This window comes from Alternaria incomplexa, assembly GCF_024043165.1.
Source record: "Alternaria incomplexa strain BMP 0042 chromosome Unknown scaffold_2, whole genome shotgun sequence".
NCBI classification, from domain to species: Eukaryota; Fungi; Ascomycota; class Dothideomycetes; order Pleosporales; family Pleosporaceae; genus Alternaria; species Alternaria incomplexa.
The window spans coordinates 963,716-991,211 of record NW_026249851.1 but is presented as its reverse complement, the minus strand read 5'-3'; the positions used below and the strand labels follow the sequence as shown (position 1 = coordinate 991,211).

General features: G+C 54.1%; 9 protein-coding genes across 9 annotated transcripts; 4 read left to right on the top strand and 5 right to left on the bottom strand.

Moving 5' to 3' along the window:
- Positions 1-663: 663 nt before the first annotated feature.
- Positions 664-5,161, bottom strand: J4E90_001829 (uncharacterized protein; the record flags this gene model as incomplete). The annotated part of the gene is made up of 9 exons (XM_051431413.1): positions 664-1,946; positions 1,999-2,572; positions 3,204-3,218; positions 3,269-3,533; positions 3,598-3,679; positions 3,729-4,312; positions 4,363-4,452; positions 4,502-4,948; positions 4,995-5,161. The coding sequence occupies 9 exons, from the start codon at positions 5,159-5,161 to the stop codon at positions 664-666; spliced, it is 3,507 nt and encodes a 1,168-aa protein (XP_051294547.1).
- A 717-nt stretch (positions 5,162-5,878) lies between these two features.
- J4E90_001828 (uncharacterized protein) lies at positions 5,879-8,621 on the top strand (the record flags this gene model as incomplete). Its single annotated transcript, XM_051431412.1, has 5 exons — positions 5,879-5,888; positions 5,944-6,256; positions 6,309-7,284; positions 7,335-8,474; positions 8,526-8,621. The coding sequence occupies 5 exons, from the start codon at positions 5,879-5,881 to the stop codon at positions 8,619-8,621; spliced, it is 2,535 nt and encodes an 844-aa protein (XP_051294546.1).
- A 1,104-nt stretch (positions 8,622-9,725) lies between these two features.
- Positions 9,726-11,348, top strand: J4E90_001827 (uncharacterized protein; the record flags this gene model as incomplete). The annotated part of the gene is made up of 2 exons (XM_051431411.1): positions 9,726-9,973; positions 10,025-11,348. The coding sequence occupies 2 exons, from the start codon at positions 9,726-9,728 to the stop codon at positions 11,346-11,348; spliced, it is 1,572 nt and encodes a 523-aa protein (XP_051294545.1).
- A 124-nt stretch (positions 11,349-11,472) lies between these two features.
- EFG1 (18S rRNA maturation protein) lies at positions 11,473-12,429 on the bottom strand (the record flags this gene model as incomplete). Its single annotated transcript, XM_051431410.1, has 2 exons — positions 11,473-11,999; positions 12,063-12,429. The coding sequence occupies 2 exons, from the start codon at positions 12,427-12,429 to the stop codon at positions 11,473-11,475; spliced, it is 894 nt and encodes a 297-aa protein (XP_051294544.1).
- Positions 12,430-12,768: 339 nt separating this feature from the next.
- On the top strand, positions 12,769-15,791 carry J4E90_001825 (uncharacterized protein; the record flags this gene model as incomplete). The annotated part of the gene is made up of 2 exons (XM_051431409.1): positions 12,769-13,312; positions 13,360-15,791. 2 exons carry the CDS (start codon positions 12,769-12,771, stop codon positions 15,789-15,791), a joined length of 2,976 nt encoding a protein of 991 aa, XP_051294543.1.
- Positions 15,792-16,243: 452 nt separating this feature from the next.
- Positions 16,244-18,149, bottom strand: J4E90_001824 (uncharacterized protein; the record flags this gene model as incomplete). The annotated part of the gene is made up of 2 exons (XM_051431408.1): positions 16,244-16,615; positions 16,665-18,149. 2 exons carry the CDS (start codon positions 18,147-18,149, stop codon positions 16,244-16,246), a joined length of 1,857 nt encoding a protein of 618 aa, XP_051294542.1.
- Positions 18,150-19,798: 1,649 nt separating this feature from the next.
- Positions 19,799-23,000, top strand: J4E90_001823 (uncharacterized protein; the record flags this gene model as incomplete). The annotated part of the gene is made up of 3 exons (XM_051431407.1): positions 19,799-20,705; positions 20,753-20,850; positions 20,898-23,000. 3 exons carry the CDS (start codon positions 19,799-19,801, stop codon positions 22,998-23,000), a joined length of 3,108 nt encoding a protein of 1,035 aa, XP_051294541.1.
- A 689-nt stretch (positions 23,001-23,689) lies between these two features.
- RPS12 (40S ribosomal protein S12) lies at positions 23,690-24,363 on the bottom strand (the record flags this gene model as incomplete). Its single annotated transcript, XM_051431406.1, has 3 exons — positions 23,690-23,814; positions 23,912-24,239; positions 24,361-24,363. The coding sequence occupies 3 exons, from the start codon at positions 24,361-24,363 to the stop codon at positions 23,690-23,692; spliced, it is 456 nt and encodes a 151-aa protein (XP_051294540.1).
- Positions 24,364-25,230: 867 nt separating this feature from the next.
- On the bottom strand, positions 25,231-27,145 carry J4E90_001821 (uncharacterized protein; the record flags this gene model as incomplete). The annotated part of the gene is made up of 2 exons (XM_051431405.1): positions 25,231-26,835; positions 27,029-27,145. 2 exons carry the CDS (start codon positions 27,143-27,145, stop codon positions 25,231-25,233), a joined length of 1,722 nt encoding a protein of 573 aa, XP_051294539.1.
- Between the last annotated feature and the right edge of the window lie 351 nt (positions 27,146-27,496).

The following is a 27,496-nucleotide window of genomic DNA, read 5'->3' as shown; positions in this document are numbered from 1 at the left end:
GCAGGGTCCGGTGCTGTTTTTCCAGATGGTGGGGGAGGGCGTTTGCTTCTTTTCGTTTGTTTCAGCTCGACACTTTAATTCCTTCCTTCTTCTGCTCTTTCTAAACTTGGACAAACAATAAAAGTCGTAGGTTTCGTTAGATGATTCCTGTACATGGGTTGAAAGGCATGTGCTTGGTAGACGTGGACAAGTGGCTGCTTATCGGGCCGTAAAAGTCGTCATTCGCCAAGGACGTGTGTATTGCTTGTATGAGAAATAGATATCTATGACCGTCGCATTAGAACTGAGACGCCGAGAAGTATCGTTGTTCAACAGAAACGTGTATGCTGAGGTACATGTCTACATGCAGGATGTAAGGTCAAGACCGAGGATGCCTGTCCTAGTGGGGTCTAGTCAGAGGCGAGTTGCGCCCATAGATTACGCACGCGTTCGCTCGTCGCATGGCTTATAGACTGAGAGCACCCAACCAAGATGCGTCAACTCATTATTTGGTTTCTCATTCGAGTCTGCTACTTGGAAATCGTTTGTCTCGATTCTGGTGCTCCTTCTTGAATCCCATAGCTTGCATTTGAACTACGCCTTGCTCACTCGCTAATAGTACTTCATAGGAAGGATAAAGGGAAGAAAAGAAAAGATAGCAACGCCAGTCACCCGTACTCAGGCTCAAAAGTTTGTTGTACCAGCCCTAGGTAGCGTGTTCGACGAACCACTCGAAGCTTTGCTCCTCGTTCCACTCATCCCAGAGCTCACACTCGTTCTTGAGCTTGCCCTTATTCTACCCTTATCCCCCTCCTTGATCGACCTCAGGATCTCAATGCCCTCAGGAGTCTTTCCCAACCGAGATACGAGCGTCGTGTTTTCATGTTGCAGGTCACCAATCTGCTCCTTAATCAACTTGTTCTCCTGCTCCAGTATCTCCACGCGCTGCTTGAACTCGTCCCGCTCGCGTTGCGCTTTAGCAAGTTGGTTCTTATCTGCTTCCTTCTGCTGGCGAAGGAGCAGCTTCCGTGTCTCCTTCTCGCGACGCTCCTCGAGTTTGCGCATCTCTTTCTCATACTTCTCTTTCTGTTTCTTCTTCTCCCTCTCGTGCTTCTCATTCGCTTTTTGCATGTCCGCATTCGCCTTCTGGCTTTCAGCTTGTAGTCCCGACTCCTGCTTTTCGCGCGCTTGCTCGAGTTTTGCCTTCAGCTGTTCCTTCTTTTCTTCAATCTTTTGTAAGCCCTTGTGATGTGGGCTGTCTTCTGTCAACGGTAGGGACTGTTGCGACGAAGTTGATGGCGTCGGGATCTCTCGGTCGATTGGGAGTCCTTCGCGGGCAGTAGTGAACTGTTCTGCAGATGCGAACGAATCGCCGGAAGACGACGAGCTTGAGGAGCTATCGGATCTTGTGCGTTGTAAGCTGTATTGGCTGCCAGCCTCCCCAGTCTTGTCCACTATGCTGGTTCCTATTCCGGCACCCATACCGTTCGCGTCAGTTGCGGAGAATGTCCGCCCAGTGTCGTGCGCTTTGGGCGTCTCCGCAGAGTCGTCTTTGCCTGCCATTCCATCTGCCTCGACGTTGTCGTCTTTAGCACATGCCCAGTCAAGGAATTTGACCGCGTCCTGGACTATGCTGCTAGGCACATTCCGCTCGACCATGAATCGAGGAATACCACCACCAGGATCACTGCGAGTGACCATTATCCACTCGATAGGGTTGGTCTCTGCGTCGCCGTCGCCCATGGGTATCTCCCTGATCATCTCAATCGACTCGTAGAAGCCTCGCACCATGTTGCTTCGCGGCGGCGCATCCGGATGTGAACAGGGTATGGACACGACCATGAAGTGTCGCGGTGTTGAGTTGGCGACTTTGGAGGCATCGGTAAGACATGTATCCGAGGTGATGAGTAGGGTGATGAACTCTCGCGGTGAGGTGGGGCCAGGGAACTGCGCGGATAGCTGGTAGACTGCGCCTCTGTTAGTCGCTACGGGTGCCTGGAAATATTCGCTCTCCCATACCTTGCAGTTGACCAACGCCGTCGACTGTCATGTCCTCTAGCCGTTGGTCGCCTCCAATGCCTCGTATGTTGCCCTCGCCGGGGCCGCCCTGGACTTCCAGACTCTCCGGGAACTCCCTCTTCATGGCGCGCTTCCACTTCTCGAACCCGAGGCCCTCGTGTACGCTCGAGCGCGAAAACCAGGCTCCGTGCCTGTCCTTTCCGGCCATCTTGTACACGCTCATGCCTGTAGCGGCGTCATTGTTTCCTAGCTTCACGGGCTTGCCCCATGACTTCTGCAGCTCTTCATGCTCTGGCGCAGGTGGTGGCCGGCGGACTTGGGAAATTGTGAGGTCTTTGGAGCCCGTTGCAGGTTCTTGCTCGGTTCGGGTTCGTTGTGACGACTCGTAAGGCGTTCCATTGGGTGGTGGAGGCACAGAGTTCGCGATCACTTCTGCTTTGGCCAGTATTTCGGATAGGAATGTCTGGAGGTTGTCGGTAGGGACGTCGCTAAACTCCTTCGGCCGGAGGCACGCGAGCGCTTCGTGTAGCTCCGACATGATAATGTCTGACGGAAAGATGGGACTTGGAAAGATCTGGGGAGGTAGTAACGAGGGATTCAAAGCCACAGGATACCTAGACCCTTTGTGGTTGCTCCCAAGCTATATGTGTGCTGTGAATGTTCCGAGGTACCCGTGGTGCCAGCTAGCAGGGTCCGGTGACGGACGATGAAATCATTACCTGCGATTATCGATTCGATTTGCAATGAAGATGGAGCTTGAGAAAGAACTAATAACGAGTAGCAAACTAGGCGAGCTATTTTCCTATGCTGAATTGCGAGGGCTCCAGTCGATATGGCAGTTGTTTGCATGTGCAGGTATAGTTGATGCAACGTCATCCCTGCACGTCGCTCGCTCTTCCCAATCCGCGACGCGTGACGCGGGGTCGCCCGCCGCGCCACCGACGTATCAATCCCTGGCTGCCCTGCATACGAATACGATGGCAGCCACTACGTCACATATGGCAAAGCTTGCGAAATTGCGACCTTCACGTTTGCTAACATTCTGGCTTGGTATAGCACTCGATGAAACGCACCACGCGGATATAGAGTAGAAGAAATATTCTATCTAAGACGTGCTGGACACGTAGAGAGGGGTATTTCGCAGGTCTAGCTAATGCAGCAAATCAACATATTCCAAAACAACAATCCATGAATTACACAAGTACGTATAAAGCACACATCTGTCAAGCTGTTAGTCTCCATGAATATACGCCGGAAGTTCATAACTTACCATGCTAAGCCCCAAGATCATGCTGCACCAAAAGAGGACGTTGTTCAACAGAGTGCGGCCTCTAACCCACTTGCTCCGTTGCAACATTACAATCGGCATCTGGAGCATCATCGCGACGAAACCGTAGCCTCGGAACTTTCGCGTAATGCAGCCCATGACAAGCTCATGCGCCAACGCAGAGATGAGGAAGGTGATTGTCGTAGCCAGAGGACGCGACATGTGGTTCTTAGACGCAGAGTAGACGTGTCGTCGGAAGAAATGGTGACTAAATCACAACGCATCTAGTCAGCGTGTTTCTCACATGCGACTCGTACAGGGACGTGACTTACACAGGCTTGTTCCATTCGCGCGAGAATTCTAACCAGTCGCAGCTGTTCCACCAGTCTGCATAGAATTGACGGTCGGCAAAGCCTGCAACTCATGTTAGCAGCGGTCGCTGGGCTTGGCAGTGGAAACTCACGTGTTATCTCTGCAAAAGCACCCAGGATGTACTCAAAGATGACGAGGAAGACTAGCAGGAAAGTAATCATGAATGGAAATAGCAGACGACCGATAGTCTCGCTGAGAATCAACGTGAAATCCGTAGCACCCTTGGAATTTTGGAGTCGCACAGCCGATACGTCCAGCACTGGGAGGATGAACTCCTCCGCAGTAATGACCATCAAGAAGATGCATCCGAATACGGCAAGAGTCTTGTAGAAGACCTCCAACCAGCGGATGTTGGTGTTCCTCGGGTACTCAAGCTCGTAACACAAGGTTGGGCAGAAGATAAAGTCGACAAAGTTATACAGGGTGAGGTTGTTGGGGTAGGAGACGTTACCGAGAGGCGAAGCAAGCTCCAATGCGAGATCATCTCTCAGTTGGCCAAGATACTCTGCATTTGCCTTCTTCGGGTCCGGCTCCTCCTGTGAGGGCGATTGCGGGATCTCGTGCAAATGAGTGCTTGAGCTTGGATAGCGCACTGCAGCTACCTTGCTGGCCTTGTCGGGTGTATCAAGATCGTTCAAGCGACGTAGAGTTTCGCTAAGATGACCGTTATAGAAACTTCACAAGGTTAGCCATGCAATCGAAGCTCTAGTTACTTGGTGCCATACGCGTAAGAGTGCATCTTCATGAAAATCGCAAGCAGATGCAGAGTGAAGAAAACCTGCGCGGTCCAGCTCCAGTCCCGAATGAAAGGGTATCTTTGCATTGGTCAGTCTACAGTACAGTTCATTGCCAGGGCCAGCGTACGTAGTCCAGAAAGCAAGCCATGTTGCCTGAAATATGCTCTGTATAGCTATGCCAGACGTGTTCCAGCGTAGAGACCCCTGTTTGAGAAACAGCCTCTGGAGTGGCAGTGACAGGGCGGTGCTGAACACCATGGCCCCGTCGACTAGACCAAGCTCAACAACCTTCTCCTTGAACAGCGCCCACTGTCGCATCTGGAAGGGGTATCCGGTCTCGGTCATGTTGCGTAGCATCGATGTAATGACCATGATGGCAAGTCCGATCCAGAACAGGACGAAGAAGCCGCGGAAGTCATGGTAGTCGCTGTTTGGGTCGAAGTGGGAGACGCGATCCACGTAGTCTATGGTAGGGAATATACGCTGCTTGTGCTGGGCGCGTATCTGCCTGCGTGCGGACGAGGAGGCCTGGACGGAAGGCGGGGCATCGTCGGGTATGGGTGTGCTTCTTCCACTGCTGAGGTCAGCCATGTATCGCGTCGAGCGAGGTGCCCATGTACCTAGAGATGCCTGAGCCGGGCTCCCGGAGCGTGCCATTCTTGTTAAACGCCTCGTCGCTGAGTTGGGGCTTGAGTAAGTCGATTCTCGTGGGTTTGCGCGGTCGCGGCGAGTGGAAGTCGGTGTTGCCGTTGTTAGCATTCGCGTCAAAAGACGTAGACTCGGCCATTATGAGGAGACGTGTATGCGCATGTCACGGAGGAGAAGTGGGAAGGAGGATTCAAAGTGTGGACAGGCCAGACTATGATCCGCAACTAACAGGGTCACTGGCTGTGTCAGACGGGGCAGTGAGTAGCAGACGAGGCTTCCGGACAACCGCTCGACACAAACAGGTAATGGAGAGGTAACAGGCTTGCATTTGATACGTATATATGCTACAAGGAATATGCAAGTACATGCGGTCTGCTGATGTAGTGGTGGCCTAGCGACTCGGAGAGTTGGCACTGAGGGTCGAAGGGTCGGTTACATCAGCGGCCGCGCGAGTCAGTGCGGGCGTCTTGGGAGCAGTGCCAGGAATTGTCGTGTTTCTTGGTACGCAGAGTAACGTGCAAGTAGTTATATCTCAGGGTTTTCTTAGAAGATTACGCCAGAATCTATGCGCATTAGAGATAGCCAGAGTTTAGGGTAGAGTAGAGTCTAGGCATGCGTACCCGTTGGTGGTGGCAGGTGCGTCCGACCTCTGGACTCTGGAACAAATGACGGCCCGGCCAGCTGTAGGCCATGCCCAAACGTTCCGCCTACCAACGCGCAGCCAGGACAATTCACATAGTCGCCCGTGACCAATCCATAAAACCCATCGACGACCGAATACCATTCTCGTCCTCTCCCGCCTCTTTCCCATCGAACCCTCTTTCGCTGTCCGGGTGGGGTCCAAGAGGCCACCGCAATGGCTTCCTGTACGCCAAGCACCGCGACCCCCAGCAGCTGAGGACTTGTGCTAAGGATATACAGTGAAGCAGTTTATTCGCAATGTGCGCGCTGCAAAGACAATTGCCGACGAGCGTGCGGTCGTGCAGAAAGAGAGTGCCGCCATCCGCGCCAGCTTCAGGGAGGAGAGCCACGACTCCAACGTGAGGCGGAACAACGTCGCAAAGCTACTGTATCTCTTTACTTTGGGCGAGCGGACACACTTTGGTCAGATCGAATGTCTGAAGCTGCTGGCCTCTCCGCGCTTCGCCGACAAGCGGTTGGGATATCTGGGTACCATGCTGCTACTGGACGAGAACCAGGAAGTCCTGACGCTGGTGACGAACTCGCTGAAGAAGTAGGCAATGGTGCTCTCTCTGATATGGATCCACATGCTAAACAATGTGTAGCGACCTCAACCACCCCAACCAGTACATCGTCGGCCTCGCCCTCTGCACGCTCGGCAACATCGCCTCCGTCGAAATGGCTCGAGACCTGTTCCCGGAAGTCGAAACGATAATATCGAGCGCGAACCCATACATACGTCGCAAAGCCGCAATCTGCGCCATGAGGATATGTCGGAAAGTGCCCGACCTCCAGGAACATTTCTTGGAAAAGGCCAAGTTGCTACTACAAGACCGAAACCACGGCGTCTTGCTGTGTGGCGTCACTCTAGTAGAGAACCTCTGCGAGGCGGACGAGGTCGAGGACGACGAGAACGGCGTAAGGGAGATCTTCAGACCCATGGTGCCCAGCCTAGTCAAGATATTGAAGGGGCTCTCTTCGTCTGGTTACGCGCCCGAGCACGATGTGACCGGCATTACAGATCCCTTTCTGCAGTGCAAGCTACTCCAACTTCTGCGAGTCCTGGCCCGCGGAGATGCGCAGGTTAGCGAACAAATCAACGACATTCTAGCCCAGGTCGCAACCAACACAGACTCCTCGAAAAACGTCGGCAACTCCATCCTATACGAGGCGGTACTTACAATCCTCGATATCGAAGCAGATTCTGGACTCCGCGTGCTTGGTGTCAACATCCTAGGAAAGTTCTTGTCAAACCGTGACAACAACATCAGATATGTTGCGCTCAACACACTGATCAAGGTCGTCGCAGTCGAGCCAAACGCCGTGCAGAGACATCGCAACACCATCCTGGATTGTCTACGGGATCCCGATATTAGTATTAGACGGCGAGCGCTTGACCTCAGCTTTACTTTGATCAACGAGAGCAATGTGCGAGTACTGATAAGGGAGCTCCTTGCTTTCTTGGAAGTTGCTGACAACGAGTTCAAACCTGTCATGACCTCTCAGATCGGTGTCGCAGCAGACCGCTTCGCACCAAACAAGAGGTGGCACGTTGATACCATGCTGCGCGTGCTGAAACTCGTAAGTCAGTCATGTTCCTGTGAGCTGCATGTAACTAATCTACGCATCAGGCCGGAAACTACGTCAAAGAGCAGATTCTATCCTCCTTTGTACGACTGATCGCTACCACACCTGACCTCCAGACCTATTCCGTACAGAAACTCTATGCGGCCTTGAAGGAAGACATCACACAAGAGGGCCTTACACTAGCCGGTTCCTGGGTCATCGGAGAGTACGGCGATGCACTGCTAAGAGGTGGTCAGTACGAAGAGGAAGAGCTTGTCAAGGAAGTCAAAGAAAGCGACGTCGTCGATCTTTTCGAAACCATCCTCGGTAGCAGTTACGCCGGCCTCATCGTTCAACAGTACATTGTCACAGCCTCTATGAAATTGACGACACGTTTGAGCGATCCTGCTCAGATTGAACGTTTACGACGGCTATTACAACGATACGCGGCAAACCTTGACGTTGAGATTCAACAGCGTGCAGCCGAATACGGAAACTTGTTCGGTCACGACCAGATTAGGAGGGGCGTTCTTGAGAAGATGCCACCGCCTGAAATCCGCGAAGAGTCACGAGTTCTGGGCGAAGCAACCAAGAAGCGACAGTCGAAGATTGCGAAGAAGAAGCCCGCGCAAGCTGCGACAGAAGACTTGCTGCTGGACCTCATGGGCGATGCAGGCCCGTCGACCAGCATGAATGGGGCGGCCAATGGAACTCAACAGAGTCAGGACTTACTTGCAGACATTATGGGCGGGTCTTCATCACCGCCTCAGACATCCTCCCCGGCGCCACAATCAAACGTGGCCAACATCATGGACCTCTTCAACTCTGGAGCCAGCAGTTCTCCAGCCCCAGCGCAGTCTCACGCGCCGCCGTCAGGAAACTCCATGGACCTTCTGGGCGGACTCGGTGGTATGTCCTCGCCACCACCACAAGCTTCAACGCCGTCGGTGGCCTCAGGTCCACCCGCGCATCCTGCATACAACAAGAACGACCTACAGATCACCTTCCAGCTCAAGCGTGATGCAAACGCCGTGCAACTTCTCGCACGTTTCCGCAATACTGGAAGCTTTGGCCAGCTGTCAGGTGTGAATCTACAAGCCGCTGTACCAAAGAGCCAAAAGCTGCAGCTGCAACCTATCAGTACCAGCGAACTGGAGGGAGGCCAAGACGCGACCCAGCAAATGAGGGTCACAGCTGTCAATGGGGTAAGTCATTCTCAGATACGTTTTGTATGTATACCGTGCTAACAGACCTAGCCCCCACCCGCAAGGCTAAAGCTACGACTCAAGATCAGTTACTTGGCAGGTGGTGCTCCAGTGACAGAGCAGGTTGACTGGGCCGAACCGACATGATCGCAAAGCACACTTTTGGTAGTAAAATCTTCAAGTAGCGAGCAGTATAGAGCAAATGACATACCCGAGCGATGATGACATGCACGACGGACTAGATCCAGCGCAAGACTTTCGTGCGCACACCTTTGGCACATATATCAAGTGCTGAGTGTAGAGCGGGTTCTTCAGCGTCAGTGTATCCTCGAGCTGGATCGCAAGATTGCTTCGGGAGACGCCTAATTTTCATGTTTGGAATGCAGAAGCACCAGTGGCCTTCTGCACCTGTCGCAATAAACCGACAGAGGTGGAAATAAGATGCGGGATTAGCGCCTCAAGCCATCCGCACCCGCTTTTCCGGTAGATCCCCCCGCCATTGCCAGGAACACGACCTGTTGGGTCGCTTCTCTCTTCTGTACAACTGTTTCTCCACTGCACCAATCGTTCCAAAGCGGGATTTCTGCCCATCCAGGAACAATTTGTGTCGAGAAAACATCATTGTGTCACATATCGCAACGACGGCAGCAGGTGATGCACGATCAGGGATTAACACAGATTCTGGGATCGACATGATGGCACGCACCAGCGCCTGCATACTATAAACCTTGCCAGCCACTCACTTTTGTCACTACAGCGGTCACCCTGTCTCGTCATGCGCCCCAAGAAGTTCGGTTCGCATTAGCACGAGGGGATCGCGGGTACCCAGCCTCACAATGCCTGCTGCCAGTATCTGTTTATGCCCGCATAGAGCTACTACCTTCCTTATTCAGCGTTACATGGGACGTTATAATGGTGTCCCGATATTCCCGAAGTCCTGGATCTGGCTGCACGACTTGCAGTAAAGAGGGAACGTGATGCAATTGCCAATAGACGGGTCTTGGTCATTATCCACTATGAACAGGTGCTTAACCTCTCAGATCTGCTTCTATTACTTAGGCACACCCTTCTGTCATTTGTTTCAACGTTCATCTTCATTGGAGAAAGTGAAGATATCCATACCTGAACTTTGTTGGTCTCTCATTAAACTGAGTAGCAACCGGCCCGAACGGTATCCCTGACATTCAACATATTTATACAAGAGACTTTGGGGACCACAAGTGCCTGTGGAAGATCACACGCTTGAACGCAATGCATCTCACGTCTCTCACGCTCGGAAGTGGCTTTTTGTCGCTGGTGTCGGCTCTACCATCGAACACACCAGTAGACCTCCCGAGGAGGCAGTATGAGACCACCCCACCATCATACGATCCTGTGTCGCCTGATCAGAGAGCGCAAGCCGTGATCGACACCTTCAGAATAAGCTGGGAGGGATACCGCCAGTATGCATTCCCGATGGATGAGCTGAGGCCTGTGAGCAACAACGGGAGTAATTCGAGGTATGTACCCAATATCCATGTTTCAAGGAAGTCTTACTAACATGGTCTCAGGAACGGATGGGGTGCCTCTGCCGTAGACGCGCTCAGCACTGCACTCATCATGGGCCAGAAAGACATCGTGAACGAAATCATAGAATATATCCCCAGCATCAACTTCGCGTATACTGAGGATCCCGTCTCTCTATTCGAGACCACGATCCGTTACCTTGGCGGCATGCTGTCCGGCTATGACTTACTCTCTGGTCCTTTGGCGCACCTCGCAGACGATCCAGCAAATGTAGAAGCCCTTCTCACGCAATCCGTCAATCTGGCCAACAATCTCTCCTACGCATTCGAGACACCCACAGGAATACCCTGGAACATCCTTACCTTCAACAACCGAAGCAACGTCGATCAAGAGAACGGACTCGCAACTGTCGGCACATTGATCCTCGAATGGGTCCGCCTCGCCGATCTCACCGGCAACCAAACATATGCGGATCTGGCCGAGAAAGCAGAGCAATACCTTCTCTTCCCATCTCCCGACTTCGCCGAACCATTCCCTGGGCTCCTGGGCATGGGAATCAACGTAACGACAGGGCAATTCAACGACGCAGTCGGAGGCTGGGTAGGCGGCGCCGACTCCTTCTACGAGTACCTGATCAAGATGTACATTTACGACCCACGCTACAGCTTCCTCAAAGAACGCTGGATCAAAGCCGTAGACAGTTCCATCGCGAATCTAGCCTCGCACCCAGCACCCCGACCAGACATAACCTTCCTCGCAGCCTTTGAAAACACGACGCTCGACCTAGAATCCCAGCATCTCGCCTGTTTCGACGGCGGAAACTTCATTCTAGGCGGCCAAGTCCTCGACCGACAAGACTACATTGATTTCGGTCTCGAACTCGTCAACGGTTGCCACGAGACGTACATTCAGACCGCAACACGCATCGGGCCTGAAGTCTTCTCCTGGAACACCTCCGCCGTACCAGCGAACCAAACATCCTTCTTCAACCAAACTGGTTTCTGGATCGAGAACGCGGGTTACCAGCTCCGTCCCGAGGTCATAGAATCTTACTACTACGCCTACCGCGCGACGTCGGATTCAAAGTACCAGGACTGGGCGTGGGATGCTTTTGTTGCGATTAACGCGACAACAAGGGTTGGTAGTGGGTATAGTTCTATCAAGGACGTGAATGTGGTTGGTGGTGGCGAGTTTACGGACTTCCAGGAGAGCTTTTGGTTTGCAGAGGTGTTAAAGTACAGCTATGCGATTCAGGCTGGTGAGGCGGAGTGGCAGGTTGGGAAAGATGGGGTCAATGAGTGGGTTTACAATACTGAGGCGCATCCGGTTAAGGTCTATGGGGGTGGGAATGCGACGAGAGGGCTGTAAAGAACGCGGTCTGTGAAGAGGCAGAGAAGTAATCTGTAGTAATCGAATTCTGCTGCAGAACAATCTTATTGGCGTCTGGACGCCGGGTATATGATGCAGATGAACGTATTTCCGTGCCGTCAAACTACTCGAAGAAACCACCGTCGCTCTCCTCTGCCTCTTCTTGGGCCTGCACACCGAGTGCTCTCCTCTCGCGACGGTTCTTGGCTGCTGCCAACTTCTCTTCCACCTTTTTCTCTTTGACCTTGACTGGTTGTTGCACTTGCGGCTGTGCCTTCTTTTTCGGTTCCTTCTTGGGCACAGCAGCGGGCATAGCCTCCTTGCTATTCCTCAGCGCGTCCAATGTGCCTTCTGCCATAGCCTCCTCCACAGCTTTCCACATGTCCAAGTCGCCTTTTGGCCCGTCGACCTCGCGATTCGCTTTGTCGTCGGTATCCTCGTCCGCTGCTTCGTCGGAATCGGAGGCCTTGTCCTTCTTCGACTTTGGGTATAGAGATGCGTAGGGTTTCATGAGCGGGTAGTAAATGGCGTAGTTGACATCGACTTCAACGTTGTGCACCTTTCGCGCTAGGTCTTCCTTCTTCGCCTCGTCTTCCTCGGCCTCGTGTTCTTTCTTCAACTTCTTCAGTATCCTTGTGCCCTTTTGACGATCTGAGGCGCGTTAGCAATCGCTTCGTGTTGACTCCCATGCGGGATGCGCAATCTATGACATACCGAAGAATCTTATGTGATGGTACTTTCCAATCATCTTCTTCCTATATTCGGCCTCTCGGCTACTCTCTAGCTTCTCTTGCAACTCATGCTGACAGGCTTCGAGCTCCCTCTCCCTCTCCACCCTGTTGCCCGCGGACATCTTGTGATCGCCTACATTGTCGACGTGCGCAAGCAGTCGCTTCAAGTCTCGTATCCGGCTCTTGAGCGCGTTGGTGCTAGTGCTCTTGTCGATGTCGCTCGAAACGTGCGGCCGTTTCTTCGACTTGGGATGGCTCTGGCCGGGTTTGAAGGCGCGGTGTTTCTTGAACGGTTTGGGCGCAGAGGACGACGACTCGGCCGCGTCGGCATGCTTGCGCTTTTGCGACATGGTGGCTGGCTGAGTTTTGGGATTTGAGAGTTGTTGGCTGGCTGCGGAAATCTTGGGATCGAACGAAGGGAAGTTTTAGTGGGGCGGCAGAATTAAGGTTGCTAGACCGCCCGATGCGCGCCAAGTGAGATCACGCGTCTGGCGTTCACCCACCTGCATGCTCCCGATGTCTTCCACTTGCGCGGTAACTTAGCAAAATCGAGTGTACTGCAATATGCACACGACATCATTCGCTCCGGGTTCTTCCAGACTATTTCTCACTAATTCATGAGTCATCCTTACTCCGCTTTCGGACCTTGAACTTCCATCATCGCGGGAGCGCGATAGTCAGCCAGTGAGATGGAAGCTGCAATAAGATGGTCGCCGCACTCGACCCGAGACAACCCTCGCTTCTTGATCATCGATGTCGCGGGTAATAGGCTACGTCTGTGTCAAATCGAAGAGTTTAGTAAGAGCAAGGTCAACTATAAGCAGATATGCATCCGAGATAAGCTGCCAAACTACACGGCCTTCGACTGGTCCAAGAAGGATCCAAGTGTGGTTGCTGTCGGTTCTGCTTCTGGAGAGGCTACCATCGTTACATTGGATCCGGACAAGCCTGATCACGACTACATCCACTCGTTTTCGATACGACACCAAAGGAAATGCAACTCTATCGCTTTCAGCGCTAAGAATCTACTTGCCACGGGGCTGGATAGAGTCAGGAATGATGTCTGTCTCAACATCTACGATATGAACGACTCACGAGTCACAGCCAAGGATGAACCGTACAAGAAGCTGGCGAGCTCAGAAGCCATCTCTAGCATCAAGTTCTTCAATGGACAGCCTGATATGCTCGTCGCGGGTGTCTCCAGGCAATACGTGCGCATTTACGATCTCAGAGGTGGGTGACACATGAAGCAGTGAATATCCCCTACTCATTCTTCATAGACTCTAGCACAGCGGGCATTGCGCAATTCCAGACACGCCAGGTGCACAATATCTCCATAGACCCGTTGGACGAAAACTACTTTCTATCAGCGGGGACAGCAGGAGATCCAATAGTGACTGTTTGGGACACACGCTTCGTCAAGCAACGAGTGGCGTCCAACGATAATGCGAGCGGGGGCGCCGTCCTTGAGTTCAAGCCAGTCGTGGACAATTCACAGTCGGCTTCTATATGGAGTCTTCGGTACTCTGGCACCAAGCGAGGAACATTCGGAGTACTTGCGAATACTGGGGAATTCAAAATTATCGAATTAGCACAGCACTCTCATCAACCTTCCGAGACAGCGGATACACCTTTCGCTCGAGCATGGGCGTCTCCATACTATACCAAAGCTACGCATCATCTACGCTATGCCTCGCACGACAAACATCATCGGCATGATGAGAAAGAGCGCGTCGTGGCATACGACTTTATGACTACTGGAAACCCGCTCGGTGGACAATGTGCTCTAGCTCTACATTCAAATCGAGAAGTCGAAGTTCTCAGAGTACCACCAATACCACCTCGGATCAACGTAAGCGCGCTGGAGGAGATATACAAAGACCGCACCTGCATCGCTAGGCCGACTTCGCCATTTGGTACGGTAGCAGAGGATCTGATCCAGGTACAAAACAGAGCACTAGGCGACAAGTACGATATCGAACATGATCACAAACCCAACCTCTCCGCCAGCATCGATAGACTGAGCCTCAGCAACAGCCAACGAAGCCTACCTCTTTTGTCGACAGCACACCCCAGCCATCACATGCATGAGGACCTTCTCGATCTTGCGTTCCCTGAATTCAAGATTCCTCTCTCTGATTATCTAGCCGTCCTCCAAGCGCCCAAACGACGTGTCCAGGAAGGCTACTCACTCGATTGTGCCAAGAACAAAGCTATTGTCCACAACGATCCCTGGCTGGTCGATGTGTGGACGCTGATCGACCGCATGGATGCGCATGCCGCAGGAGATGGTATGGTGGGCAACGGTCTCGATCTCAAATATCTGGGAGTCAGCTCAATATGGGCAAATGAACTGACGATGTACGACGAACGACTCATCGATCCGGATACAAAGACAAGTCAAGAGATGTTCAGCGATGCAGTGAAAGAGATAGTCGAGGCCATGGAATTCCCCATCTTCGAAGGCGTGAACACAGAATATCCAGAGAACAGGCAATTGTGTCTCAGTCTCTGCGGCTGGCCCCTCGAGAGAGCTGGCGTAGAGCAAAACTGTCAACGGCTTATAGATGAAGGTGAAATATACAAAGCGATCGTTCTCGCCGTCTTCCAGGGACATAAGGACATCGCACTAACCCTCCTCCGGGCAAGTCTCACGAGTAAGAGGCTCCCACAAGATGACATTGGCCTTGCAGCCGTCATAGCCTGCGCCTCGCCCTCCTCCGGGGTCTCAGCCGAGCAAAGAGAAGCCTGCGCCTGGATGGCCGACATGACCAGCGACGCCTACCTAAAATCACTCCTCACCTACTTCATCACAGGCGAATGGTCAAGCGTAGTCTCGATGACCCAGCTCACCCTCTCCGACCGCGTAGCCGTCGCCCTGAAATACCTACCAGACCCCTCCTTGACCACCTTCCTCACCACCACCACAACAACCGCAACAGCCCAAGGCGACATCTCCGCCCTCCTCCTCACAGGCCTAACTACGCGCTCCCTCTCCCTCCTTCAAACACACATCTCTCACCACCCCACAACCGGCCTGCAAAACGCCGTTCTAATCCTCTCCCGCGCCTGCCCCCTCTACATCCAAGACCCGCGCTGGACCCTCTGGAAAGACATGTACCTCGAGCAACAGCAGATCTGGCGCACCTTCCTCGAGCGCACGCGCTACGTCAAGGAACATAACCTACTCAGTGTAACGCGCGAGGGCAGGAGTGTGAATAAACCCAGTCAACCGAGCTTGACGCTGCGCTGTCTGAACTGCCAGCAGAATCTCGCGTTGAGGAAGGATCCGAGGAGTAGTACGAAGAGATTGCTTCCTACTGCACATCAGGCGGGTGGCATGAACAACGCGCCGTCGACAGCGACGACGACGCATCGTGCCACGGCTTCGTTGTCGTTTGGTGGCGGTGCTGGGAAACCTGCTGCACCGCTGCAACAGAAATCCGCCGCTAGCACACCTGGACTCCATTGTCCGAACTGTGCGGCGCAGATGCCGAGGTGTGCGCTGTGTATGTTGTGGTTGGGCTCGCCTGATCCGAGTAAACAGGGGGCGTACGAGACGCTCAAGGGAGAGGACAAGGAGGGCAGGATGATGGTGTTTTGTATGAACTGTACGCATGGTTTTCATGGTCATCATGCGAGGGATTGGTTTGCTAGGCATGCCATGTGTCCTGTGCCGGACTGTGGGTGCATGTGTGGGTTAATGAAGTGAGGGAGAGTCAACAGTACGAAGTTTCGTTTAGGATTTCCATGTAGCATAGTTCAGGATACGGAGTGCACGAAAGTAGTGGGGAGTAAACAGATATAGTTTTAAGAAGCTGTGCGGCCGTCTGTCCGTGATGCTCCCGGTCTGGAGATCTCAAAGTCTTCCCTATACGCGCTATTGTACCAAGAAAAAGCTAAAGAAACGCAAAAAGGGTATAATCGCCACCGAGGTGCGGCCTGTCAAGACCAACTGTTCGTTTCTGTACCCTTACAGAAACGATGATATCCTATAGCGCCGCTAATGATGCCAAAAAGACTGACACGTCCAAACACCTCTATAAATGCTGAAAAAGCGACTGCGAACAGTTAAAATGTGCGATGCAGACACTAAAGAATCAGGAAAACGTTCGACGGTTGTCCAGTTGACCGCCTTCGATGCTCGCGCGATGCGCGAATTTCCTAATCTTGCCCTGCCATCTCACTGTCGTCGTTGCCGAAGTCGTCTTCTTCGTCAATGGCCATTATGTTCGCTTGTGCGGTGACGACAACCATGTTGTCACCATCCTCTTCCTCGTGGTACATGGTGCCGTCGTTGAGGTCGAAAGCGTTGTCCTCGTTGTCAACGTCGTCTCCACCGTTGGTGTTCATGAAGACGCGCAGACGTTGTACGCCAACGCCGCTGAAGACGCAGAACACTTCACGCTGGTGATCGTTGAATTCGGGGGGTGCCTCGCGGCAAAAGGCGAGAAGATCGTCGCGAAGGAACGCTTGGACGCCAGTGAGAGAGAGGTGGGTCAGGCGGGGGCAGTTGTTGAGGAGCGCATGGATGCCCTGTTCATGTCAGTAACGGCACGGGATTTGTCTTGGGTGGGGCACTTACGGCTAGGGAGAGGTTGGTGCAGTAGCTGAGGTGCACTCTCTCGAGCACGCTGGGTGCGATGGGCCCGCTGGAGCCAATCTGCTTTGGTTTGGCGAGTGCGAGTATGCTGCGGTCCGTTATGGCGGCACACTTGACCAGGCCAATGCGCTTCAGCTTGGGTAGAGCAGCGAGTTGCATGACCGAGGCGTCGGTGAGAGCAATGCAACATGCGAGATCAATGTACCGGATGCGGTTGCATAGCTTGACCAGCTGCGCGACACCGACATCTGTGATGTTGGCGCAATGTCCCAGATGTATGTAGTGGAGGTTCTTGCCCAGACGAGTGATGGCCATGACGGCTCTGTCGGTAATGTTGCGGCATTTGGCGAGGACCAGGTTGCGCAGTCGCGGAGCTGCGTGGACTATCTTCTGGACGCCAGAATCTTGTAGCTCTTCGCAACCAGTAAGATCTAGGATACGCAGGCAGTCGTAGGTAGCCTCGGCTGGGAGACGGAGGAAGGCCTGGTCGGTGATCTTGACGCAGTGGGCTAATCGTAGCTCGCGGAGGTTGGGGCCTTCTGTGATGAGCGTAGTGATGGAGGCATCGTCGAGGTTCTTGCAGTCGTGAAGATCTATTTCGAGGATGTAGCGGCAGTTCCTGGCAAAGGCGATGATGCTCCGGTCGCTGAGTTGCGAGCAGCCATTCAGCTTGAGGCGCTTCAGATGTCTGCAGTTCTTGGCAACTTCCTCGAGCGAATCGTCCGTGATCTTCTTGCAGTTTGTGATGTTGAGGCCCTGCAGGCGGACTGCGTGTTTGGCCAGAGCGAGCATTGACTTGTCGGTGATGGACTCGACGTTGGTGACATCCAGGGCGAGAATGTAGCGGTTTTCCTCGAGCATGGCCTCCAGACTAAAGTCGGACAGTCGTGAGCAGTTGGTCAGCGTTAAGCGCTCAACACGCTTGCAACTTGAAAGCGGTTTCAGCGTCCCGTCGCTGACTTCACCGCCCAGAGCGGACAGATTTAGACGCTTGATCAGACTGCTGTAGTCGAAGAAGCTGTTGACCGTCTGGACCGTCTTTATGACGCTCTTGACGTTTGACCATTTGTTCGTTGAGGGGCGGTGCCAGAGCAGGCCGACGCTGTTTCCAGCCCATGTCTTAGACACGAGCATGCAGTTCTTGAGGTCGGCGGGCGAGGAGAGCTTTGCGAAGACGGCGATCATGAGCTCGGCGGGTAGGCGGGAGACGGGCGAGATGCGGTTCTGCTCTTCGATGGCCCGCCGGCGAGCCTCCTCGTCCGAGTCGGGCGATACTGACGGCGCGAGCGACGAGAGCGAGTCGTTGGACTGCAGCATGATAGAGTCCTTGTCTTCATCGTCGTAGCCGCGCTCGGGCGAGGTCGAGGCGGAAGAGTCGGAGCGCGAGGTGCTGGCGTCTCTCTGGGGTCGTCGTGAGCGCGCCGTGGTGCCTTGTCGGACGCGGGCGAGTCGTGGGTTTTCGGCCATGGTACCGGGCGTGTCAGGAGTCGCGGGGGGTTCGGTTTATAGAGACGGGCAGGCGTGATTGCGGTGGGCGTAGAACAGCGTCTAAAGGGCACAATCGGTGTGCTGGTATACGCGGCGGCTGGCGGGTATATGGGGCAGCCCGCTTACTCTACAAATACAACAACAACAGTGCGGACTGGAAACGAGAGCGGAGGAGGCGACTATCTTGACGCTCCTAAATAGGCACAGGCGAGGCGACAACACACGACACGACAGTACGGAGGTAGAGAGGGAAGGGTCAAGTCGTCTGGGCAGTCATGGGTGGGTCGCTGCCCATCGTCGCATCCCGCCAAGGTCCTTCCCTGCAACTCAGCTCGCCGCCCGTCCAAACACGACGTCCTCGTCTGCCTCAGTGCTCTCCCACACGACGATCCCTCTGTTCCTCCTCCACCGCGCTTACACTGCAGGGTCAACGCTTTGCCATGTTTGCTGTCGGCATCACGGCCGCCCTCACCCCCGACCTGCACACTACCACGGCCTCATGTGCTCTAGCATCGTGCACGCCTAAGTCTTCTTCCCCCGCCATCGTCATATGACACAGCCGCGTCCAAGTCGCGTCGTGTGCAGTAAGTCCAATGTTGCCATGACTGCAGGTTGTACGGCAGACTGTTGTGGAAGCCGCGACCCCGCGCCTATGCCTGCCATGATCGAGTTGGTGCTCCTTCACCGTCACTGACCGTCTTGACTCTGTCTGCTCACTTGCGTGTTTGAACACAAGGACCCCTCATCCGGGGTTTACAACAAAAGCAACTTCGCAATGACATGGGCCGCGTCAGTCAGGAACCTGCCGTCTCCGTCTGCGTCTGCGTCTGTATGTGCAGCTAGATCTCTCGGTACTTGTTCGAGTTGTTGCATCCGTGGTATACCCATCTGGAGATCTAGAGATCGACAGGGCCGTTGTCTTGGGCTTTTCACATCGCCCTCTCTATTGACTATTCGATCTGTGAGGTCGTCGAAGAAGGAATCATGGGGCTTGCATATCTGATAGTCTACCTTTGCTGTACCTCGTGCTGTACACTCATATCAAACTACGCAGCGTAGTCAACATCTGCTACCTTCTGGAGCATGTTACACTAAGCCAGTCCGTGGAATAATGTATTGACCAAAGCAACCAACCAGCTCGCATGCGTTCACAAGTCGTAATGTTGCACGAAACGTCTTGGTGGTAGGTTGATCTGGCTGCGAACATCAAGCTGTGCCCAATGAACACGTCGGGAGAGAAACCACGTACTCTACCGAATAAAGTGCCCCAGCTTGGCGCTACATGCCCGGACTACAGCTTCCTCGAGTCCGTGATACTGAAATAGTCGTCTGAGGAGCAGAGAGAGTAAATAGACATGTCCGCTCCCGGCGTGCATGCCCGAGGCGTCGCGGTCTAAAGATACATTGTGACGTTGGTGTGGCTTCGTCCATGCGCTCGTGGATGCAAGGGTCCGTTTCCTACGGTACGATCACAAGCATCGCCAGGCATGCCACCTTCACTCCACCTCACCACCCGTCCCCCCGTCTCGCGTCCGAGAGCCACCCCCGCCCTGTCTGTCTCCTTTTCGATGCGCAAAATATAGCCTCGTCGTTGTCCTGCACCGCAGCAGGCTCCCTCACCGCCCAACATGTCCACCGCTCGCTATGCGCCCTCGGCCGCCCATCCCATGGCCCAGCAGGCCGCATACCGCGCTCCCGCGCCCATCGCCGTCTCCAATGCTCCCCCGGGCACCTTTGCGCCCGGCACCAAGGTCCAGGTCGGCAACCACCGTGTCACCATCGAGAAGTATCTCTCCGAGGGTGGTTTCGCGCACGTCTACCTCGTCCGCGTGCCCAAGTCCGATAATGGAACCCCCGAGACTGCCGTCTTGAAGAGGGTAGCTTGTGCGGACAAAGATGCACTGGCGAACATGAGGACCGAGGTCGAGACCATGAAGAAGCTCAAAGGCCACAGCAAGATCGTCACCTACATGGACTCGCATGCTTCACAGCTGAAGACAGGAGGCTATGAAGTATTCCTGCTCATGGAGTTTTGCTCAGGAGGCGGCTTGATCGACTTCATGAACACCAGGCTCCAGCATAGATTGACGGAGCCTGAAATTCTGCACATCTTCTCAGACGTCGTCGAGGGCGTTGCTACCATGCACTACCTCAAGCCGCCGCTCCTCCATCGCGATCTCAAGGTCGAAAACGTCCTGATTACCACCGTGGGAGGCAACAAGATATACAAACTCTGCGATTTCGGATCCACCGCACCCCCGAGACCCGCCGCTACAACTGCCGCTGAAGGGAGACTGATCGAGGACGATGTGCAACGGCACACTACACTACAGTATCGCAGTCCGGAAATGATCGACGTATACCGCAAACAGCCAATAGACGAGAAGAGCGACATCTGGGCGCTGGGTGTACTATTGTACAAGCTATGCTACTATACTACACCCTTCGAAGAGGTCGGACAGATGGCTATTCTGAACGCCACGTTCAAGTACCCAGCGTACCCCCAGTTCTCAGACAGGATAAAGAAGCTCATAGGTATGCGCAGCAAGACTAGGCCATGGACGAATACTGATTAGCAACAGGCTCGATGCTGCGAGAGAACCCACAACACAGACCCAACATCTACCAGGTGGTCGCCGAAGTCTGTTCGATGCGACACCGTCCCATTCCTATCAAAGACGTATGTTTGACATATTGGCTTCACGGCCCCATGCTAAGACCAGCCAGATCTACTCTGGCAGAACTCAGTCAGAAGCCCGCCGGAACCAGGAACTTCCCCCTACCGAGCCTCAGGTCTCTTCGCCGCCTCCTGTCGTGGGTCTGCAAAGGGTGGCACCTACAGTGCAGGTACAGCAAGTACCAGACATTACACCAATGAGAAGAGGCAGGCCCACAGGTCCAGCCCAGCCACCTCCAGCGGCAGCAAGGCCAAGTCCGTCGCCTATGAGAGGGACAACATCCGACCCATTCGCTGCACTAGACTCGCAGGACGTTCAGGTCAGACGAGCTGCGGCTGATGAGCTGGCGTCGCGCTTCCCATCTCTGGATGAATTTTCATTACTGCATGATCGAGGCCAGAAGTTTGAGTTTGGTGAAGCGCCAACGACTTCCGACCCGGCACTTACCAAACGGATGACAGATGCGCTTGCAGATGAGGCTTTTGCGTCACCGCCGCTCTCCAAGGTCGACTCAACACCTGGGGTAAAGCCCTCGACCGCAGTGTCCTCCACGGGTGTGTCCAGGACCACCTCTCTAAGAAAACCGCAGCCCTACGAAGCCAAAGACAGTCCGCGCAATGACAACGCAAGCATACAGTCGCCTATTCCACAGCGGGTCGGCATGGTCTCTACTGGCGTACAGACTTCCCCACGAGCATCTCCCGTTCCAGCCCAGCAGAAACTCCCCGATGTCAACAACCGGCCTATCTGGAAGGTACCTCTGTCATCGCACCACAACCGTGCTTTGAGTCAACAGGCGTCAGAACCTCGCCCGAGGAGTCCCTTGAGCAGTCCGTCACTGAGGCCCGAATTCGCTTTGCCTGCACGGCCCTCTTTTGAGTCGAGATCCAAATCTCAACTCAGCATCCCTCAATCCCCGGCTTCATCTAGACCTTCGTTAGAAAGCCAGCGTCCCTCCAATATGGATCTAGGCTCCGCCATTGATCGGTCGAGATCTGCAAACTCAAATGCACGCCCGGCTAGCATGCATGTAGAGTCGAACCTTGACTATCTACGTGATCGAGAAATGACGCCTGGTCGTAACTTTGACGCTCCATCATTACAACGCCGCGTCACTGCAAACGCAATCGATGACTCTGAACCTGAAGAGAAGAACGTCAGGTCAAGCGTTGATTTCCTCCGCTCCATCGAACAGGATGAGCATGGTCACAAACACCGCCGTAGTAGCTCCCGAAGTAGCCAACAAGGCAAATACGGAAAACGTGGTAGCATCACGAACATCGTCAAGGGAAGGTTTGGTGATGCCTTCCGTCGCTTTGAGTCCACGAAGACGCCTGAGCACGAACGCGATCAGCCGCCCATGACACCAACCGACCAGCTCATCGATTCCAAGGGCGGTTTGACTCCCATTGCCGGCTCCGAAGCTACTGGTGGTTTGAGTGACGACGACCGCAGCCAGATCGACGAAACGCAGGATCTATCACCAGAAGTTCGAAGAGAACTTGAGAAGAGACAGTTGGCTGAAGAAGAGCGCCGCGTCGAAGCTGCGGCAGCAGAGTACAAGCAACGCGTCGCTTCGCAAGGGCAAGGAAAGCCCAAAGGCGGCCCATCCAAAGCTTCATCCATCCAAAACCGCGTCAAGAACCTGCTCGATGAGAGCAGCAAGCCAGCAGCTTCGAACCGCACAGCTGAGGGATACGGCAAGTACACCGATACCGGAAAGCCACTGCCCATGCGGCCCCAAGATCAAAGCGGAGCAAGGCAGCCACCTGCCATTGCTCGTAAGCCCATGAACGTCTCTTCACAACAACCTCAAGACCTCCCGTACGCGAAGCCGTCTTCGATTCGGCCAAACATGCCTCCACCAACACCCTCCGCGTCCGCACCGCCCACAATCAATGTGCGCAACCCCTCCGGCCCCCCTCCCCGGGCTCCCAAGCCCAAAAATCTGCAGACCGGCGGCTCAGTAGCCCCGGGCCAAAGTTCACCGGTGAAATTAACCCCAGGCACCAAAGAGAAGCCGCTCCCGCCCATCGCCCGCGACGGCGGTGACGACTTCGACGTCGACACCTTCAGCAAGCGGTACCCCAGTCTGAGCGGTTTGGAAATGGTAGAGACAGAGATTCCCCGCCGTACCGTCCGCGACGTCTAAGCAGCGTCTGTTTGAATTTGCTCAGTGTGTTAAGGTTTAGATCCATCTATCTCCTGTACCTTTTTTTGAAGCGTTTGCATAGCATGGGGCAAGGGATCAGCATTATCAGACATATCGCAATATATATGTAGAGTGAGGGAGTGTTGGCAAGAATATAGAATTATTATTGGGACGAAAAGGGATTCTGGATTGTGATGTTTCCTCGCCCCTTTCTATCTTTTGAGTCTGTCCCGGATAGAGACAATTCGTGAGATTTATCTATAGTGGGATCGGGTTGCTCACTTAAGACCACAAAGACGACGGCATAAGAAGCTGGTCAGCTGTGTTTAGCAGTGAAGAAGTTAGAGAAAAAGTATCGGCGAAGTCTCACACTTGTCAACATGTGAACCCTAATTTTCTGCATGATCATCCCGCTTCAAACCATTTCGCATCGACGGCAGCACATTCACGTAGCATTTCGCAAAGCTACTGCAAGTTTGACGTTCATTCAATCCTTTCTCATTTGGTATCATGGCCTGATGACCTGTCTAAATCCATGCAACCCATCACATCGTGAACCCTATATCCGCCCTTCCATCCCTCCTAAACTCCGTATCATGCCGACGTGCGACCGAATCGATGCAGTGGAAGGTGGATTATGCGAGACAAGTCGTGTGTTGATGGGCATCGTGCTCGCGGGTGAGGCACGTTTACTGCTCGGTCTGGAAGTAGTTGAGGAGGATGCTGCGCTCCTGGGACTCCTCACCCCAGTCCTTGACGACGACGCAAGAGCAGTTGACGACCTTGCGGGGGTTACCCTCACGGTCGATCTGGCCTGTTGAGATTGTTAGTCGTTGTTCAATCTTGACAATGGGTGGTGTTGCGCGCAAAGTTTTCCAATCTTCAGCACTCCACCACGGGATAAAACGTACAGAGACCGGCCCACTCGCCGAGCTGCTTGCCATCGGGAACCTTGATGAGGGGGATCTTGTGCTCGGAGCACAGGGCAACGACGAGCTTCTTGTATGCCTCCTCCTCGCAGGCCTCGTTGAGAACGCACATGTGCGCCTCACGACGGTCCAGGGCCTTGGAGGCCTCGCGCAGACCACGGGCAAGTCCGTCGTGGATGAGGGAGAGCTTGAGGACGCCCTTGAGAGCCTCAAGGACGCTCATCTGGCCCTTGCCACCGGATGCATCGGCAGAGACCTCGACCTCGGCGGCCGCGCTGACTTGGGATTTGGTATCGTCTTCTCCGTCCGACTGTTGGCGACGTCAGTGATATTCTGGGAGTGTAAAGCGCGGGGTTGCGGTGCTGAGCGCTGTGCCATTCTCGTTGCGCCACGGGCAGCTCGACTCGCAGCTGGGACAAAATTCCACATACCATGATTGATGATTTCTATCTGTCGACTTTCCTCGAAGAGAGTTGGTTGTGGTGATAAGGAAGTTCGAAGTTCGGCGGCGGCTCGAATTTCGCACTCTGTGGAGACGCTAGCCTGAAGAGATGCTAGCGCACGGACAAGCTAACCAGCACTTCCAGCAGCACCAGAAGATGGTGAAAGTCATGTTGCTTCCTGTCTACAAAGGAGTGATTCTCAAGATTAGGTACATTACAGAAGGTGCACTCACTTCACTTAGGTACAGTGAAGGCTAATGAGCAGATGGCCTTTGTAGGCGTTCAACTTACCACAAAGCGTTCCCTCATCCACATCAGAAGCGAGGCTACGTCACTCTCCTGCCGAAATGATAATTCACGAAAAGAGGTTGAGCACATTCACAGTTTCGAACAATTGATATCATTGTATGTCTGTACATTCTACTACCACGACACAGTTCCATCGCTGCTGCTTGGACCTGCCGTAGCCATGTCTCCTACAAACATTTCTCATCCTCCTACTGAGGCCATTGCTAGCCATGGACATGGAAGTCCCATCTCTGTATACGATAAACTAAGGAAATACGGGCGGTCGGCCGATCGGATATGCTCATGGATGTAAAAGTATCCCAAGTCAGATAAAAGAATACAAACGCCAGACGCACAGACTGTACGGAGGGTTTAGAAAGATAGCAAGTAGTAACACGAGAATGATCGCTGAACGCTATCAGCCCAGGCGTGTAACGAGTTGAATGTAGAGAGGAATGTAGCCACCAAGCCAAAGATTGTGCTCCAGTAACGCCGTACAATGAAGGAAACCTGTCTTTGAACGCAGTTGGTGTAAGTAAGGAATGAAATGGGTATATAAAGCAGTGAAAGCTACATGACGATGCAGCAGCAGCCCTTCTTCTCCTTGAGCTCCTCCTTCGGCTCCGGCACGCGAGTCACCTCAGGCTTTGGCTCGGCCGGGGCGATAGGAGGGGCCAGCTTTGGCGAAGGAGCACGCTCGGCACCTTGAGGTATTTTCGGTGTCAGGCTGTAGCCGCCTTCGTTGACCGGGGATTTGGCGGTGTTTGTGTCAACCTTCTCAAGCGATGCGGGTGAGTCGGGCTTTGTCGGGCTGGGAAGTGGCCAGGTCTCAGCCTCTCGGGCCTTCTCGATGGCGATGGGGTCAAGGTTGGCGAGCTGTGAGAGTCGCTTATCCCCCATGTCGTCGTCGTTCAACAACCGGAAGTCTTTGTCGTACATGGATCCAACCCTCCCTTGGTTCTCCCATTGTTCTTGTTGCATCCGCTTGGCATGGGTGGGGATAATCTGCTGGTCTGGAGGCAGACGCGGGTCGGGCTTGTACATGGACGCTATCCATGGAGCCTCGCCTTCCGGTCGGTGGCTGGTGGTAGGCCTAGTTGTGTTTGACCCGCCACTGGTACGTGGACGGTTTGGAGGCGAGTTGTTGGATGTTACCCGGGACCTAGGCTGTGTCTTCTGGGCACTGGTTTTGCGTGCTCCAGTAGCGTTCGTTTTGCCAGGCGTCTTGGCTTTCATAGGCGACTTCTGGGGCGATTTAGGTGGACTCCAGCTTCCGGTAGAGGTATTGCGCCTGTGGCTACCGTATGGAGGCGTCGTCTGCCGGCCATCGTCGACATCGTCGAGCAATGCTTGGCTGCCTACACTGCCACTCCGTACGCGTGCACCCATGGTAGCGATCGCGTCGCCGTTCCAGTTTCCACTGTTTCCTCTAGACCTTGGCAGCGGCGCGTCACGTTCTGCCATTGAAGCAGGTACAGGTATACCGCTCGTCTTGGGCAGAGGAATGCGAGACGTACTAGGCCTCACAGTGTGGTTTGTTCGCTGAGAAGATGGTTGGAACTCGGTTGTGCCGTCGGCCCCTGGGCTCCAGGCATGGTATTCCTCCGTCGCATCCTCATCCTCAGCTGGTATCGTGGATATGCGTTTGCGGGGCTCGGTTCGCTCTTCGCCGTTCTGCGTGTGGTCCGTGGATGCAGAGTTTGTGCGGTCTCGCGCACGTCGCGTGGCGCTTTGCGAGCGGCTGTTCGACCTGCTCGACCGTCCAACCCTGAAGCCTGCCTCCTCTAGTTCCCGAGTCTCAATCTCCTTAAGCTTGTCTCGGTGTATCCAGTGGTTTGCGTCATACTCGGGCTCTGTTGCACCGGGCTTGGTCGTCTTCTTCTTGGGCTTTCCCTTGACCGAAACGGGGCCCTTTTTGTTGTTGGTGTGACTCTTGTAGTACTCCAACACACTGTCCTGGTCGATGTTGCTGGCAATCATGTCTCCACTTTTCTTCTTGTGCAGTTCGTTCATGCGGTCAGGGACCAGCTGTGAGCGGTTCTGGTCCTGTGAGTCCCACGTGGGCGAGCGTACGGGCTTAACAAATCCGTTGGCTTGCGAAGTGAGGGGCTGTCGGGAACCGTGGGCGGGAGCACCGTATTCAGACATGTAGGGCTCCTGGTCGTATGACTGTCTCTGCACAATGGTCAGCACGCTACTACTCGCACATTGACATCACTGTAGGCAGGCGTTAAAATTGCACTGTGAGTGGGCGAACTTGGCGGTCAGATGCGCCATGGGGAGGGCCGCAGTAGTGCACCTAGTGTCCCAGCGGAGTCGTGCCGGACCCAGATGACGCAGCTTTACAGAGACTAAACTTGGTACGTACCGAATCGTTCACAGGCACGGCAAAGTCCCACGATCCTCCTGCGCCGTGGGAACTACTGGGGGGCGTGAGTTGCTGGAGTGAAGCTGGCGTATGGCGGGATGATGCGAAAGTAGCCATGGACGGGGCTGCGAGGTGGCTGGGGACCAACCGATGACGTGCCGGAGACTATGAGGCGGTAGACAACGGCGGCGTAGGCGTACGAGACAGTCGACGTCGGGTGACGACGCAACCAGGAGTGTCGAGGGCGGAGAAGGGGCGATGCCGGGCAGAGACCGCGACCGCTGGCAGACTGCGGTGTACAAGTAGCCTTACGGTTGCAAGGTCCTTATTATAAAGCGCTGTAGCTATAAAAACAATGCCATGGGCGAGAAGGAGGCAAGACGTCGGTGTGGGGACGCTGGTCGGAAGTTGTGAGGGGTGGTTTGCATGCGCGTGCAAGCAACTTCCCTGTCTGGTGAGGGTGTGGTG